The sequence below is a fragment of the Tachyglossus aculeatus genome, chromosome 5 (genome assembly GCF_015852505.1).
Source record: "Tachyglossus aculeatus isolate mTacAcu1 chromosome 5, mTacAcu1.pri, whole genome shotgun sequence".
Taxonomy (NCBI): Eukaryota; Metazoa; Chordata; class Mammalia; order Monotremata; family Tachyglossidae; genus Tachyglossus; species Tachyglossus aculeatus.
The window spans coordinates 37,037,641-37,052,792 of record NC_052070.1 but is presented as its reverse complement, the minus strand read 5'-3'; the positions used below and the strand labels follow the sequence as shown (position 1 = coordinate 37,052,792).

Genomic DNA, 15,152 nt, shown 5'->3' with positions numbered 1-15,152 from the left:
AGGCAGACATGGGGAAGCTGGGTCCACTTTTCCAGCCCCAAGGCCAAGGCACCTGTCAGCCTGCGGCAGCTGAGGAACTGAACTGGGAGAGGAGCCGGGAGGGCCTCTTGCCCTGGGTTTAGGTTGGCCAGTCTGTTACCCTGTAAGCTCAGCTCCAGACCGACCCTCTCCCCCATTCCCTGTAGGACTGTCCACCACCCTGGCTCTACAGTCCATCAAACGCTCCCACCATCCAGCGCTGACCTCTCATGGCCCCAGCTGGGCAGGAAGCTGCAAGAGCCAGTCTGGAGCCCCTCACCCCACCCTCGGGGGCATGACTGCAGTAAAAGGTGGGTGATTCTCCTCCCCCTTCCCCACCCCTAGGCCGGGGGGGGGGGTGGTCCTTGCCCCTTCCTCTCACCTGGGCTGCCCTACCGGGCAAAGCCCCAAGCTTGCCCACGCCAACCATCAATTCACCCCCGCCCCATTGACGGTTGCTCCGGCACAGCACTCCCTGATTCTGCTCCGAGTTGGGTGCTCCAGAGAGCCAAGCAGGAGAGCAGGACGGGGGTGGAGAGGAGGGCACGGAGCTGAGGCGCAGACACTCTGTTCCCGCAGGGCACGGGTCCTCGGAGGCTGTGCTGGCCGGTGTCTCGTTGCTCCTGGGCTCCGCAGGCGCCCTGGCCGGGCTGCTGGGGCTGTGTTGCTGTCCCTGTCGCTGTCACCAGAACAGGCCCAGATCCCGGCCCGGGTCCGTGGCCAGTCCGCCGCTCTGGGCCATCCGGGCCTTCCCAGCTTTGCCTTTCTGCAACTCCCTATGAGCCACTTGCCGACGCTGCCCTTGCAGATGCCTCTGCCCAGGCCAGGGGCGGTGGGGCACAGTTATGCCCCAGCCGGTGGCCGTCCCCGTGCCGGTGTGAGGCCACGGCCCACCCCCATGCCGAGCCCAGAGCCCATGGGGCACCCCTATCAGAGAGACCAGAGCCCATGCCCCATCCCCGAGAGCCCAGTGCCCACGGAGCACCCGCTACCGGAGAGCCCAGAGCGCACCACTGCTCCCCACCCTGCCACCACCGTAAACTGTGCCGACGCCTGGACTGTGGACGCCGCGGACACTATGGAGCGAAACAGCAATGGGGCCCTGTGTTTCCCGGCCTCCCCCGACCTTCCACCTCAGCCGGGAAGCCCCTCCCTCAGTCCACCCTCCTCTTACCCCCCAATCCTCCTGGAACCCCCCAACTCTGGGGAGAGCTTGGGCTGTAGGCAGACAGGCAGGGAGACCAGAGGAAGCTGGGGGTAGCACCTTTTATTTAAGAAAAATAAAAACAAAGAACACAGGAGGAGCAGCTCTGGGGGCCGCAGTTAGGCCGGGGAGATTTCCCTCTGCAGGACCCCGTGGAGGGAACACTGACCCCGGACCGCAGCCGGCTTCAGATAGTCAGGCCAGACAGCAGAGTCAGCTGGGCTTAGGACAGCCCTGGGGGCTGGTCTCAAAGCCCCCCACCCCTCCCAATCACTCCAGGCATCTGTACTGCTGTAGGATCTTTGGGAGCAGAGGGGGAGGTCGAGGGAGCACGTAAAGGGCCGGGGGGAGGCTCCAAGAAGGGGCACTATGGTGTTTCATTTCCCTGTGCTGTGCTCTCACCCCACTTAGCTGCCCTCCTTCTCATCCTTCCCTCTCCGCTTTGGCTTTCTCCCTCGTTCTCTGTGCCCTGGGACGAAACGGCAGGCCATAGCGCTTGCCCTGTTCCCCTGTCCTCCTTCCAGAAGTAGCCTGTCCCACCAGGGACCCAGTGTCCCCCACCCCAACCTCCTACTGCAGCAGAATACGGGGCCTTGGGTCCCTTTCCCACTGCCCTCCTGGGGTCCAGCTGTGGCAGCTGGGCAGTTCTGGGTGTTCATGGGAGCCAATGCTTTACCACCAGACTTGGGTAATGTGGATAGAAATAAGAGGCTGGGCGCAGGTAGCCTCTTCTGGGTGTCCAGGGGAGTGGCTAGCAGGTGAGGTCAACTGTCAAGGAGCCAGGCCAGTGTGGAGAGACCAGCTGGGGACCTATGTGAGCTGGAGGCGGGGGTGCCCAGAGGAGGAGGGTGGGGAGCAGAGACCTGCCATGCTTGGGCAAGAGGCTGGTTCTGGTGTAGTGGCTGGCACAAGAGTGCTTTGAGATCCCCCCAAGGCAAGCACTGGGAAGTGGGGGTGAGAGGAAGGGCCCCCTGCCTGCTCCATCCCCCCGTGGTGGGCCCTAGAGGGGAGAGGAGCTGGACTCCTTCCAGGTCTGGCACTACTAGCCCCAGTGGGGCCACAGCTCCCTGGAGCCGGAAGTTGGCACCAACCCACTGGACCCCGGGGTCGGGCCAAGCAAGCGATGTCCGCTGCCTTCAGGAAGTGGGGCTGGGCGGAGGGGCCGCAACTGCACGGCACCTCGGGCCCTTAGCCATCCTAGGACCACTGGAAGAGGTAGCGGGGGGGTGGGGCGAGGCGGCGTGGGAGATTGGAGGGTGGGGGAGGAGGGGGAGAACTGGCCCCAGGAGGCAGCCGGGGGCCATTTCTGTCCTGCCGGTGGGTTCTCATAATTCTCCGGTCCGCTGAGGGCCCAGGCTAGTGGCCCTAGCCTGACAGAGCCCCGAAGCCCTGGTGGCCCGGGATGCCCGCAGTCCCCAGGCCTCTCTCGGCCGGGGCTAGCCTCTGCCCTCCTTCCTTCCCCTTTGTGGGGGCTAGGCAGGGCATGGTGGGGCCGGCAGCAGCCCCTCAACCCACCCACGCCCCTCCGGCCCAGGCCACCTCTCCGGCAGGGGCAGGTAGCAGCAAAGCACCACTGTATCTTGGTTTCTTACAAAAAAATTCATCATCATCATCAACATCACCGAAGTAATAATAGAGTAATCGGGGGCGCTGTGAAGAGTCCAGGGGCGGGCTGGGGAAGGACCCTAGGGCGGGCAGGGGCGGACGGGGCCTTTGCCGCCCTGGGCGCGGTGCTGTAGGTCCAGGGGCTGCGGCGGCACGGCTCCCAGGTGGGCGCTGTGCAGCACCAGGTTCTTGATGCAGCCGGTGATGCCCCCTTGGAATCTGCCCCCAGTCAGGGTGGCAGCCGCTGGGGCACCTCCTGCCGATGGAGGGAGAGCAGCCCGTGTCAGCCCCTGGCCCTCAGGCTCGCTCCTCCGCTGCCCCCCCAAAATCGCACCCACTCCCCTACCTGCCTGCCCTCCATTGCGGGCTCTCACCCAGTTTCCCCCACCATTCCTGACATGCTGATTCCCCCTGCCGCCCTCTGCCCCAGGCACGGGGGCCCCAGAAGTACCCATCTCACCGAGGTAGATGCTGCCCTTGGTGTTGACCGCCATGTGGGGGCCCGGAGACTGACCGCTCACCAGCTCCTCCCCGTCTACCTGGATGGAGCCTCTCCGGCCCTTCCTGCGGGGGCGTGGGCGTCAAGGTGCCATCTCCCGCCCGGACCCCTTCCCTCCTCGCCAGGGCCCGGGAGGTAGCGCAGCCTCCACACTCCTTTCTCCCCCATCCCCTGCCCCACCACCATCTCCGTCGCCGAGAGGAAGCCGGCCGCCCTGCCGCGCCCAGCTGGGAACCGCGGCAGAGCTTGTGGGCAGCAGGATGGATGGGGGATTCGGAAGGAAAGGCAGAGGGGTGACCCCAGGCAGGTGGGCAAGGCCGTGCTCCCACAGGCAGCCGTGGCGGCCTCGCCCGATCCCTTGGCTCCTCAGGATGCCGCAAGTTAGATCCTTTTGCTTCCCCAGAAACGCTTCTTCCCGGTCCCTCCCTTCCTTCCTTCTCTCCCCCCAGTGGGAGATGGAGGTCCACGGCCTCCATGGCTCCTGTGCTCGGGCTCCTGGTTCCCAGCCACAGGTGCCCAGAGGGCAGGGGCACCGGACAGCTTAACTCAAGGCGGCCCTGCTCAGGGAGAGCTTACTGAGCGAGCACAGAGAGCTTCAGACCCCTGAGGCCCCCGTCCCTCCCTGCCTTTCTCCCTGCTCCCGTTCAGGCCCCAGGCCGGCCCCCGATGACGGTGCCCCTTACCGGATAGCCGTCACTTTGTGCCACTCTCCATCGTTGATGGGGTCCTCAGAGGTGATGCTGGCTTCCCCGCTGCCCAGCTGGTAACTGCAGGTAGGACCCGCGGGCAGCATGCACGTGAAGGATGGGCAGGGAGGGGCTTGGGGCCGGGAAAGGTGGGGGAAGTGCAGGAAGCAGTCCAAGCATGGGAAGGGGAGGGAAAGGGAAAGAAGGGAAGGGGAAGGGGCAGCCCAGTCCAGAAACCTGCTGGGCCCCATAGGAACCTGGGACTTCGTCAGCAGCCTTAGTTTCCAGCGCTTAGAACAGTGCTCCAGCACTTAGAACAGTGCTTGGCACATAGTAAGCGCTTAACAAATACCAAAATTATCATTATTATTACTGGGGGAGGACACAAGGTCCATGGAGGCTGAGGGTGGGAGACTGGAGGGAAGGGCTGGGGTAAAACGAGGGCGGGGAGTCTCACCTGAAAACAAGATGCCCCTGCCGCAATCCCAGGCTGATGAAGTCCCTGCCCTGACCGTCCTCTCCAGCCTCCTGTCAGAGAAGCCACAGGGAGCTCAGCCTCCTCCAATCCTCTCCACCCCAATGGTGCTGCCCCCATCTCTCAGCTTCCAGCAGCAGCTGCTTCCCCTCCGTCCCCTCCCCGCCTCATCTCGAACCCCAGTAACGGAGGACCCGGCCCCCACTCACCACGCCCTGCCACAGGAGGAGGCCGCTGGAAGAGCTGGTCCGGACTTCCAACTCGATGGTCTCTGGCACCTCGGGCAGGCTGGGCACGGGGGAAGGGCGGGAGAACAGCAGGAGAAGTCAGGGGAGGAGAGCGGGAGAAGGAGGAGGGACAGGAAGGGAAGAAGCGGAGAAGGGGGCTTCCTGTCTCCATCCTGGGTGCTCAGCCTGGCCCAAGAAACAAATCCCTTGCCCCACCACCCCTGGCCACAGGTTCTTCTCCTCTGTAGAGCTTCCACCAGTCCCTCCCTCTCTGCCCCCCACCTCCCACCAGCTCCTCCCTCCCTGAAACCCCTCCCCAGCCCCTCACCTCCTTGGGAACACCTGTCCTGGGAGCACCAGGTAACTGCCATCTTGGAAATGGGCGCCATACTGCCCAGGGGCATCTGGAGGAGGAGGGGGATTGGCTGAGGGCATGGTGGGGAGGGGGCAGGGGACGAACAGCTGGACCCTGGGCCCCAGATACCACAAGGGGCTAGGTGCCTCATGTGGTAGGGAGGTGCCCAGGCCCAGCAGACACCCCGAGTTCTAGCCATGCCCCATCCTAAAACAGGGCTCCAGGAGTGAAGGCAGCCTCCCACTGGCTTCTCCAGAATAATAATAATGGCATTTATTAAGCGCTTACTATGTGCAAAGCACTGTTCTATGCGCTGCAGAGGTTACAAGGTGATCAGGTTGTCCCACAGGGGGCTCACAGTCTTCATCCCCATTTTACAGTTGAGGTAACTGAGGCCCAGAGAAGTTAAGTGACTTGCCCAAGGTCACACAGCTGCCAATTGGCAGAGTGGGGATTTGAACCTATAATAATAATAATGATGGCATTTATTAAGCGCTTACTATGTGCAAAGCACTGTTCTAAGCGCTGGGGATGTTACAAGGTGATCAGATTGTCCCACGGGGGGCTCACAGTCAATCCCCATTTTACAGATGAGGTAACTAAGGCACAGAGAAGTTAAGTGACTTGCCCAAGGTCTCACAGCTGACAAGTGGCAGAGCCGGCATTTGAACCCATGACCTCTGACTCCAAAGCCCGGGATCTTTCCACTGTTCTCTAAGAAGCTGGCCACATCGGCCAAGCCACACAGTTTTGGTCAGACTGGGGCTCGGAGAAACCTGGAATAAAGCAGCTTCTCTGACCGGCCCACCAGGAACTGGCACCGGCCCGCAGCAGGCCTGGTATGGACTGGCCCCCGGGCACAGAACCGGTGCCCCTGCTTGAAAAGCCTTGGGCTCTGTTCCCTCCCCACCCAAACTGCCCGCTGCTCTCAGGACGTAGTCGGTAGGCGGGCCGCAAGGCTGACCAGCTCGGAGCTGGGGGCAATTCCAAGGGCAAGAAGGGGGTGGGATCAGGTTGGGGGTACGTACCATTGCCACCGCTGCCCTCTTGGTGCCACTCTGACCCGCCGCCTCTCTGGCCGGAGCCTGTGAGGAGGAGAGGTGGCCCGGTCAGCACGGCTCAGAGAGGTGGGTGAGAGGGAGCGTGATGGGGAGAGGGGAAAGGCTGGGTTGGGGGCTGAGAGGGGCTGGGAGATGACTTGTACTTCCCAAGCGCTCAGTACAGTGCTCTGCACACAGTAAGCGCTCAGTAAAAACGATGGAGTGAACGAACGAATGAATGACGACCTTGTTGGCAGCGTGGGCCGGAGAAGCCGGGGGCACAGAGGCAGCGAGTGCCCTGGCAGGTGCCGCCGTGCAGACAGGGCTCCCGGAGCAGGCAGGGGTGTTCAGCATGCTCACAGCGATCTCCTGGGGGCAAACGGCAGCGTTGGCCTGGGCCGTCCTAGGGTGCCAGCTTCCCTGGGCCCTGGGTGCTGGCACTGACCAGGGGCTGAGCCGTACTGGAGCCCAGTCAGAGAGGCAGGCCTATGCAGGAAGACGGTGTTGCCCTCCTCTGCGGTGCCAGCGCGGGAGGGACCAAGCACCCTTCTCCCTCAGAGCCCGGAGAGGTGCCCACGGGCGGGGATCCCACAGCAGGACAGCCTACGACGCGGGGAGCTCTCAGCAAGGGAGACCACAGCAGATGTGCCCACCTTTGAAGCCTTCCTGGCACAGGCACTGGAACTCAAACTCCCTGGCGGGCATACAAGTGGCCCCGTGCAGGCAGGGCTGGTGCTCACAGGGAGAGCTGTCACGGCACTGCCCCACGCCCCGGCTACTCAGGAAGCTGTAGGTCATATCCAGTCGCTTTCCGTTCACTGAAACCTGCGGGGAGAGGAGACTGGGATCTGCAGGGAGCAGGGGAAAGGGGGACCCGGGGACCCCTGGGGGGCACAGGGAGGGAGAGACACGATCCCCAGGACACGGGAGGCCTCTCACCTCCCCGATGCAGCCGCGGAAGTGGGTGGTGACGTTGGCGGCGGGGGGGCAGGGACACCGTGGGCTCTACACCCCCGAGATAGAGGGGCGTGCGCAGGTTGAGGCCCTGGCTCTTGCCCGGGGAGGACCGCTGCACGGGGCGCCCGCCGTCCACCCTGAGGCTGCCGTCCTTGTTCAGTCGTTCCGCCGATACCCGGTGCCAGTGACCCAGGGTCAGCGGCTCGGCGCTCCGCAAGACGGCCGTCCCTGCAATGGCCGTCGGCTGGACTGAGCCCGTGCAGGGCCTAGACCTGGGGGACGGTGCCCGTCCCACAGCAGGGGCACCGAGGAGGGGCACGAGGGCACTCGCATCCTGCCCGGGTCAGCTGGTCTGCTCCCCGCCCTCCACCCCACCCCACAGACTTCATTTCCCCTGCCCAGTCAGACCCTGACCCGCCCCGCTGCCCAGCCCGGGACCAGACGTGGGAGATTCCGGCAGGACAGTGGGCACCGCCCCAGGGGGCCAGTGATGAGAACACCAGGCTGGCCCCACCGCTGAGCACCACCGACCTGAACCCAGCTCGAAGCGGAACTCCAGGTGCCCGGCGGACATGGCCAGGGACACGAAGTCCTCCACGGGGCCCGCCTTGCCCCCGCTGAACAGCAGCAGCCCGTCGGGTGCCAGGGGCTTGAACTCGGCATCCAGGCGCAGCTCGTGGTGGGTGTTGGTGAGGGCCGGCAGGGCCAGGAACGAGCCCTGGCCCGACAGGGCCGGGGTGGTCACGGTGACACCTGCGGCCGGAGAGGCCTCGGCTCACACACGGGGCCCGGGTCCTCTGGCCTTCTCCCTCTTCCCTCCCGCCGGCTGCCCCGTGGCTTCCTCCCTTGTGGCTCCTCCCCGCCAAGCCAAGGGACGGGCCGCTCACCCACCTGCCATGCACTTCTCCCCTGAGCGCCCCAGATGACAACGGCAAGAGTAGCCCCGGCCATCGGGCCTGTTCACGCAGGTGGCATCGGGCCCACAGGCCTCTGCAGGGGAGAAGGTGGGTGAGGGGCAGCGGGAGCTGAGGGGGCTGCACGGTCTAGGGGATTAAGGTCCTTCCCCAGGGGCTGCCATCCCCTCTCCATTTTCCCATGTAGGTCCACCGGATGTCAGCTCCTCCACTATTCATTCAATCATATTTATTGAGCGCTTACTGTGTGCAGAGCACTGTACTAAGCGCTTGGGAAGTCCAAGTTGGCAACATATAGAGACGGTCCCTACCCAACAGTGCGCTCACAGTCTAGAAGGGGGAGACAGACAACAAAACAAAACAAGTAGACAGGTGATAATCAGCATTCTCATCATCCATTCATTCATTCAATCATATTTATTGAGCGCTTACTGTATGCAGAGCACTGTACTAAGCACTTGGAAAGTACAAGTTGGCAACATATAGAGACGGTCCCTACCCAACAGTGGGCTCACAGTCTAGAAGGGGGAGACAGACAACAAAACAAAACAAGTAGACAGGTGATAATCAGCATCATCATCATTCATTCATTCAATCGTATTTACTGAGCGCTTACTGTGTGCAGAGCACTGTACTAAGCGCTTGGGAAGTACAAGTTGGCAACATATAGGGACAGTCCCTACCCAACAGTGGGCTCACAGTCTAGATACAGAAACGGCTTAGAGAAGCAGTGTGGCTCAGTGGAACGAGCGCAGGCTTTGGAGTCAGAGCTCATGGGTTCAAATCCCGCTCCGCCAATTGTCAGCTGTGTGACTTTGGGCAAGTCACTTAACTTCTCTGGGCCTCAGTTCCCTCATCTGTAAAATGGGGATTAAGACTGTGAGCCCCCCGTGGGACAACCTGATCACCCTGTAACCTCCCCAGCGCTTAGAACAGTGCTTTGCACATAGTAAGCGCTTAATAAATGCCATTAAAAAAAACGGCCATTGCAGGGACGGCCGTTTTACGGAGTGCAGAGCCGCTGACCCTGGGTCACTGGCACCGGATAGCGGCGAAATGACTGAACAAGGACAGCAGCCTCAGGGTGAACTAGACTGTAAACTCTTTGAGGTCAGGTATAACAATGGTATTTGTTAAGTGCTTACTACGTGCCAGGCACTGCACTAAGCGCTGGGGTGGATACAAGTAAATCAAGTTGGACACAGTCCCTGTTCCACACGGGGCTCACAGTCATAATCCCCATTTACAGATGAGGTGACTGAGGCACAGAGAAGTGAAGTGATGATGATGATGATGGTATTTGTTAAGCGCTGGGGGGATACAAGGGAATCAGGTTGTTCCACATGGGGGGCTCACAGTCTTCATCCCCATTTTACAGATGAGGGAACTGAGGCCCAGAAAAGTTAAGTGACTTGCCCAAAGTCAAACAGCTGACAAAGTGGCGGAGCTGGGACTAGAACCCATGACCCTTGATTCCCAAGTCCAGTGTGGCTCAGTGGAAAGAGCCCGGGCTTTGGAGACAGAGGTCATGGGTTCAAATCCCAGCTCTGCCAATTGTCAGCTGTGTGACTTTGGGCAAGTCACTTCACTTCTCTGAGCCTCAGTTATCTTATCTGTAAAATGGGGATTAATACTGTGAGCCCCACGTGGAACAACCTGATCACCTTGTAACCTCCCCAGCGCTTAGAGCAGTGCTTTGCACATATTAAGCGATTAATAAATGCCATTCTTCTTCTTATTATTATTATTTCCATTGAGCCACGCATGTCACCCAGCAGACAAGCGGTAGAGCCAGGATTTGAACCCATGACTCCTGAGTCCCAGGCCCATGCTCTATCCACTACACCACACTGTTTTTCATGTCCATCAACCCCCTCCCTAGCACTTAACCCAGTGCTCTGCACACAGTAAGCACTTAATCAATGGCCTTGCTTGATGAGGAAAGGGCAGCGACTTAGTGTGGAGGAGTAGGGGTGGGTGCGGTGTCCAGACAGGACAACCCACACCGGTTGTGGTTCCCAGGTCACAGTAATAATAATGATGGCATTTATTAAGTGCTTACTATGTGCAAAGCACTGTTCTAAGCGCTGGGGAGGTTACAAAGTGATCAGGTTGTCCCATTGAGGGCTCACAGTCTTAATCCCCATTTTACAGATGAGGTAACTGAGGCACAGAGAAGTTAAGTGACTTGCCCAAAGTCACACAGCTAATTGGCGGAGCCGGGATTTGAACCCATGACCTCTGTCTCCAAAGCCTGTGCTCTTTCCACTGAGCCACGCTGCTTCTCCATAGCAGTGGAAGGGTCTGGAGGGATACCTGGATTCATTCATTCATTGATTCAATCGTATTTATTGACCGCTTACTGTGTGGAGAGCACTGGACTAAGCACTTGGGAAGTACAAGTTGGCAACATATAGAGACAGTCCCTACCCAACAGCAGGCTCACAGTCTAGAAGGGGGAGACAGAGAACGAAACAAAACATATTAACAAAATAAAATAAATAGAATTTTATGGCAATGCAAGGGTCCGGAGGGGGTCAGGGGAGCGTCTGGCTGGCAGTGTAGGGGTCAGGGGTCGGAGGGAAGTGACAGGTGCCAGTGCAGAGGGCGGGGATCAGAGGTGGGGGCAGTTCGGTGCAGGGGTCAAGGGTTGGAGGGGGTACCTGGGTGGCAGTGCAGGGCCTGGGAGTGCTCACAGCGACTTCCCGTAAAGCCGGCAGGGCAGGTGCACACGTAGCTGCTGCTCTCAGAGTCTTGGCATTGGCCCCCATTCTAAGGCGGGACCCCAAAAGTCAGTCAGCCCTCTGCCCTTCTCCTCCCCTCCCTTCCCTCTTAAGGACTCTGGAGCCCGGTCCCCACCCCCAGATCTCTCCACACCAGCCTAGGGGGAAGAAACACATGTGGGTAGAGGGCAGAGGCTCCCAGGCGGAGGGAGAAGACCAGGAGAAGACTGGCCGTGGGGTCGGGGCCCAGAGGTGGCCGCGGGGCAAGGTGGCTACCTGGCAAGGCCGGTCCTGGCACGTGGGGCAGTGGGAGATGCCATGGGCGGTCAGGTTGAGGTCGTGGAAGATGACTTCCTCCCCCTGGATGAGCAGCTGGCGCACACAGCCTGGTGGGAGGCAGAGCCAGGGGAGAGTGGGCTGGGTGGGCCGGTGGGGCTGTGGGATGGAGGCCGTGGGGCTGGGCAGGAGAGAAAGCTCCAGGGTCCCACTCAGGATGCACACATTCACACACACACACACCCCCACACCACTTCAACAAGCAAATTTCCTTGGGTAGATGACACACTCTGTACTGGTAGGGGGTGGGAGGGGCTGCCGTAGGTGGGGGAGGGTTCTGGGGTCCCGGCCGTACCCACAAAGCCGCTGCTGTGCCCAGCCTTCGGGATGGCACCGTAGTCCGGATAGCCGCCCAGGTAGAGCTCCTCATTCAAGTCCAACCCTTGGAACTTGCCCTGAGGGATGGGAAGGGGTTGGGAATGTGTTGGAAGGGATAGGGGGTGAGGCGGGGGAGGATAATAGAGGCAGCAGGGGATGCGGGGGGCGGGGGGGGGGAGGTAAAGGCACAACATTGTTTCTGGGAACGGGGCAGGAGGCCTGGATTCAGTCACGAGCCGGCTCACTCCCGCCTCCAACCCCCACACACGGGTACCCAGCCGCTCAAGATGGAGAAGGAGATGGGGGTGCTGGGTGGGGGAACACAATTAGTCTGGGGGTGGGGCAGCAACAGTTCCCCGGAGCCAGGCCCCTCCTGAAGCGACCGTGCCAGGGTCCCCTACACCTCCGGTCTGGAGCGGAGAGCAGCCCAGGCGGGCAGACGGGGCCCAGCCCCGAGCAGCAGGAAAAGACCTGGCAGTCTGCGGAGTGGAGGGAGAGTGGGTGGCTTAGAGGGCAGGAGAGTGGGCCATAGTGTAGGAGGCCCAGGAGGGAGTGGGAGGGGACAGGAGGAGCAGGAACAGGCAAGGAGGAGAAGAGTGAAAGGGTGGCGCGAGTCGCTATCATTCATTCAATCGTATTTATTGAGCGCTTACTGTGTGCAGAGCACTGGACTAAGCACTTGGGAAGTCCAAGTTGGCAACATATAGAGACGGCCCCTACCCAACAGCGGGCTCACAGTCAGGCAGGGGACAGGAGGGAGGAAAAGGGGGTGCGGGGGGGGCTCTCACCTGGGAGGTGCCGTTGACTGCGGGGAAGGAGCCCACAATGAGGCTGCCCTGGGTCAGACTCCGCAGCAGTGTCACCGTGTGGAACTGGCCCAGGGCCAGTGGGTTGGGATGACGGATGGTGGCCATGCCCGAGCCGGCGTCAAACCTGCCGGGTCCGGCCATTCGTCAGTGGTGTCAGGGGCCGGGGCGGGGCTGGGGGGCATGCCCAGGGTGGGAAGAGAGGGAGCGGGCACGCCAGGGGGACAGGGATGGGGAATGGAGGTCAGGGAAGAGGAGGGAGTGGGCCATGCCTAGGCCAAGGAACCACCTACCATCCCAATCATCCATTCACTCACCCTCCCATCCATCCATCCGCCCACCTATCCACCCATCCCACCCGGCTCATGCTGCTCAGGTTTGGATTTGGGAGGGGTAGGACCCCTGGATCTGTCCCAAATTCAGTCTTTTGGCTGTCAAGGGTCTGGATCAAGAAGTGGGGGATCCCATAATAATAATAATAATAATAATAATAATAATAATAATAATAATAATAATGATGATGGCATTTGTTACGCGCTATGTGCAAAACACCGTTCTAAGCGCTGGGGGGGAGGGGATACAAGGTGATCACGTTGTCCCACGTGGGGCTCACAGTCTTACGACTGATTGATTGATTTTACAGATGAGGTAACAGGCTCAGAGAAGTTAAGTGACTTGCCCAAGGCCACACGACATATGGGGGAGCCGGGATAAGAACCCATGATCTCCAACTCCCAAGCCCGTGCTCTTTCCACTGAGCCACGCTGCTTCCCGATCTCACCCCTGTGGCCACGGGAGGGGAGGCGGGGTGGCATGGGGTGGGCAGGAGGGCTGTCTTACTTGAACTCAGGCCTGCCACCCACAAGGCCGAAGGAGATGAAGTCCGGCTGTCGCCCTGCCTGGCTGCCAGAGGCCACGTTGGCCCCCGGGCTCTGCTTCTGCCCGTTGTACAGCAGCATTCCTGCCGGGGCACAGCCAGGTCAGCGGGCAGCGGGAGGTGGGCGAGAATCTCCCCCACCTCCCTGAGCTGCACTGCCCGCCCAGCTCTGTGGGCCGCTCCCGCCCGGTTCCCAGGGCCCGGAGTCCTGGCAGAGCCCGGGTCTTCCTGCCCCTCCCTCCATCCCCTTGCCAGGCAAGCATCCATCTGCTCCCGCCCTCGTTTCTGCCTCGCTGCACCCCAGAGTGGAAGAGATGAAGCCCAGGCAGGAAGGAGGAGGCAAGGCACAAGCTGCCCCTCATTTCATGCACACATAGGGTTACCAAGGACCAGGCAGGAGGTGGAACGGGCACTTACCCGAGTAGAGGAGAAGGGCTGGAAGTTAGGGGTGACCAGAGATGAGGCGGGGAGAGAGAGAAGGGGAGAGGAGGTCGAGGTCCGGGAGAGGTGGAGCAGACCAGGAGAGATGGAGAGAAGGGAAGGGAGAAGGAAGGGGTGATTGGGTTGAGCCAGAGCCCAGTAGGGCCAAGGGGCAGAGGAGAGGAGGGATAGAGGGCAGAAGGGTAGAGTAAGTTAGAGAAGGTCAGGGGGAGGCCAGGGATGGTGACCTCATGGGGAGGAGGGAGAAAGAGACCACCAAGAAGGGAGGATGAGTAAGAGAGAGGGAGATGGAGGGGAGCCCCTGCACAGTCAGCTGACCCCCATACGTTGCCTTAAGTCAGGCTGGGGAGGGGAATAATAATAGTAATAATGATGGCATTTATTAAGCGCTTACTATGTGAAAAGCACTGTTCTAAGTGCCGGGGAGGTTACAAGGTGTTCAGGTTGTCCCACGGGGGCTCACAGTCTTAATCCCCATTTTACAGATGAGGTGCTGAGGCCCAGAGAAGTGAAGTGACTTGCCCAAAGTCACACAGCTGACAATTGGCGGAGCCGGGGTTTGAACCCATGACCTCTGACTCCAAAGCCCGGGCTCTCTCCACTGAGCCACGCTGCCTCTTGGCCAGAAGAGTAGGGGGGGATGGAGGCTAAGAGGAGAGAGGAGGAGGACCTGGGCATGGCTAGGCAGGGTCTGGAGAAGAGTCAGGAATATGAACCAACCCCCTTCTTGCCTCTTGGGTGCCCCCAACCCCCAGTCAGTCTCTCCCAGATCCCTCCTCTCCCCTCACCAGTCTCCCTAGCTTCCCCCTCTCCCCTCACTCGTCTCCCCGAAATCCCTACTCTCCCCAGTTTGTCCCCGGGGGCAGCTCACCGTCTGCAGCGTCGGGCCGGAAGGTGATCTGAATCTCGAACTTCCTGTAGGCATCCTTGATGGTGGGCAGAGGCAGGAAGGAATGTGGGGTCTGGGTGAAGTACGGAACCACCCGCTCTGCGGGCAGAAGCCATGAGGTCAGGGCTTGGCATCTCGGGGGACACCCCGTGGCAGGGGGCGGGGGGCCGGGCAGGTAGGAGGGCGAGCGGAGGCCGGGCAGGAGACTCACCTGGCACTTTCAGGTGGGCAAAGGCCTTGACCCTACCCTGGCGGTTGGTAGCGGTGCAGACGTAGGTGCCCGCGTCCTGGGGCCGCACCGCCGGGATGGTCAGCATGTGGTTCTCCAGCCGGCTCTCCGGGGGCAGTTCGCCCTCCAGCTGAAAGGGTCCCACGATGGCTCCTCAGCTCTGCCCCACGACCCCATCCGTGCCTCACCCAGGCTCCCTCCCGGCCCCTTCTCCATCCACCTCCCCCGGGCAGGGCCCGGGCTGGGTTCCCTCCTCGAGCCCTGCCCTAGCCTCGCTGGTCCCCGAGGTCCGCTGGGCCTCAGAGATGTGGTCACCTGCCAGACTGGCAGGGCCTCCACACCCCGGCACCTTGTGAGGATTTCAGGTGCACCCCTGGCCATCCCCTGCCCCTGCCCCACCATGCAGGGCCCCTCAGGGGACGCACCCAGGTCCCACCGGACCCATCGTCCCCCTCTGCATCCCCGTTAACCTCGGGCCTCTTCCCCCTCAGCCTCTGTGCCCTGCACCACTATGGCCCTCCTGCCCCACCGTGCCCCACCTGCGGGACCCCTA

General features: G+C 61.2%; 1 protein-coding gene across 1 annotated transcript in view; it reads right to left on the bottom strand.

Moving 5' to 3' along the window:
• Positions 1–1,268: 1,268 nt before the first annotated feature.
• The window catches only part of HSPG2 (heparan sulfate proteoglycan 2), a 116,973-nt gene continuing 103,089 nt past the window's right edge, over positions 1,269–15,152 (bottom strand). The window contains 20 exon segments of the mRNA XM_038746153.1: positions 1,269–3,083; positions 3,288–3,391; positions 4,010–4,093; positions 4,470–4,540; positions 4,697–4,775; positions 5,043–5,118; positions 6,098–6,154; positions 6,356–6,478; positions 6,763–6,934; positions 7,049–7,102; positions 7,104–7,294; positions 7,598–7,819; positions 7,958–8,056; positions 10,644–10,752; positions 10,980–11,089; positions 11,335–11,434; positions 12,146–12,290; positions 13,004–13,124; positions 14,353–14,469; positions 14,582–14,729. Coding sequence (XP_038602081.1) covers positions 2,908–3,083; positions 3,288–3,391; positions 4,010–4,093; positions 4,470–4,540; positions 4,697–4,775; positions 5,043–5,118; positions 6,098–6,154; positions 6,356–6,478; positions 6,763–6,934; positions 7,049–7,102; positions 7,104–7,294; positions 7,598–7,819; positions 7,958–8,056; positions 10,644–10,752; positions 10,980–11,089; positions 11,335–11,434; positions 12,146–12,290; positions 13,004–13,124; positions 14,353–14,469; positions 14,582–14,729 — 2,358 coding nt within the window. The 3' untranslated portion in view covers positions 1,269–2,907.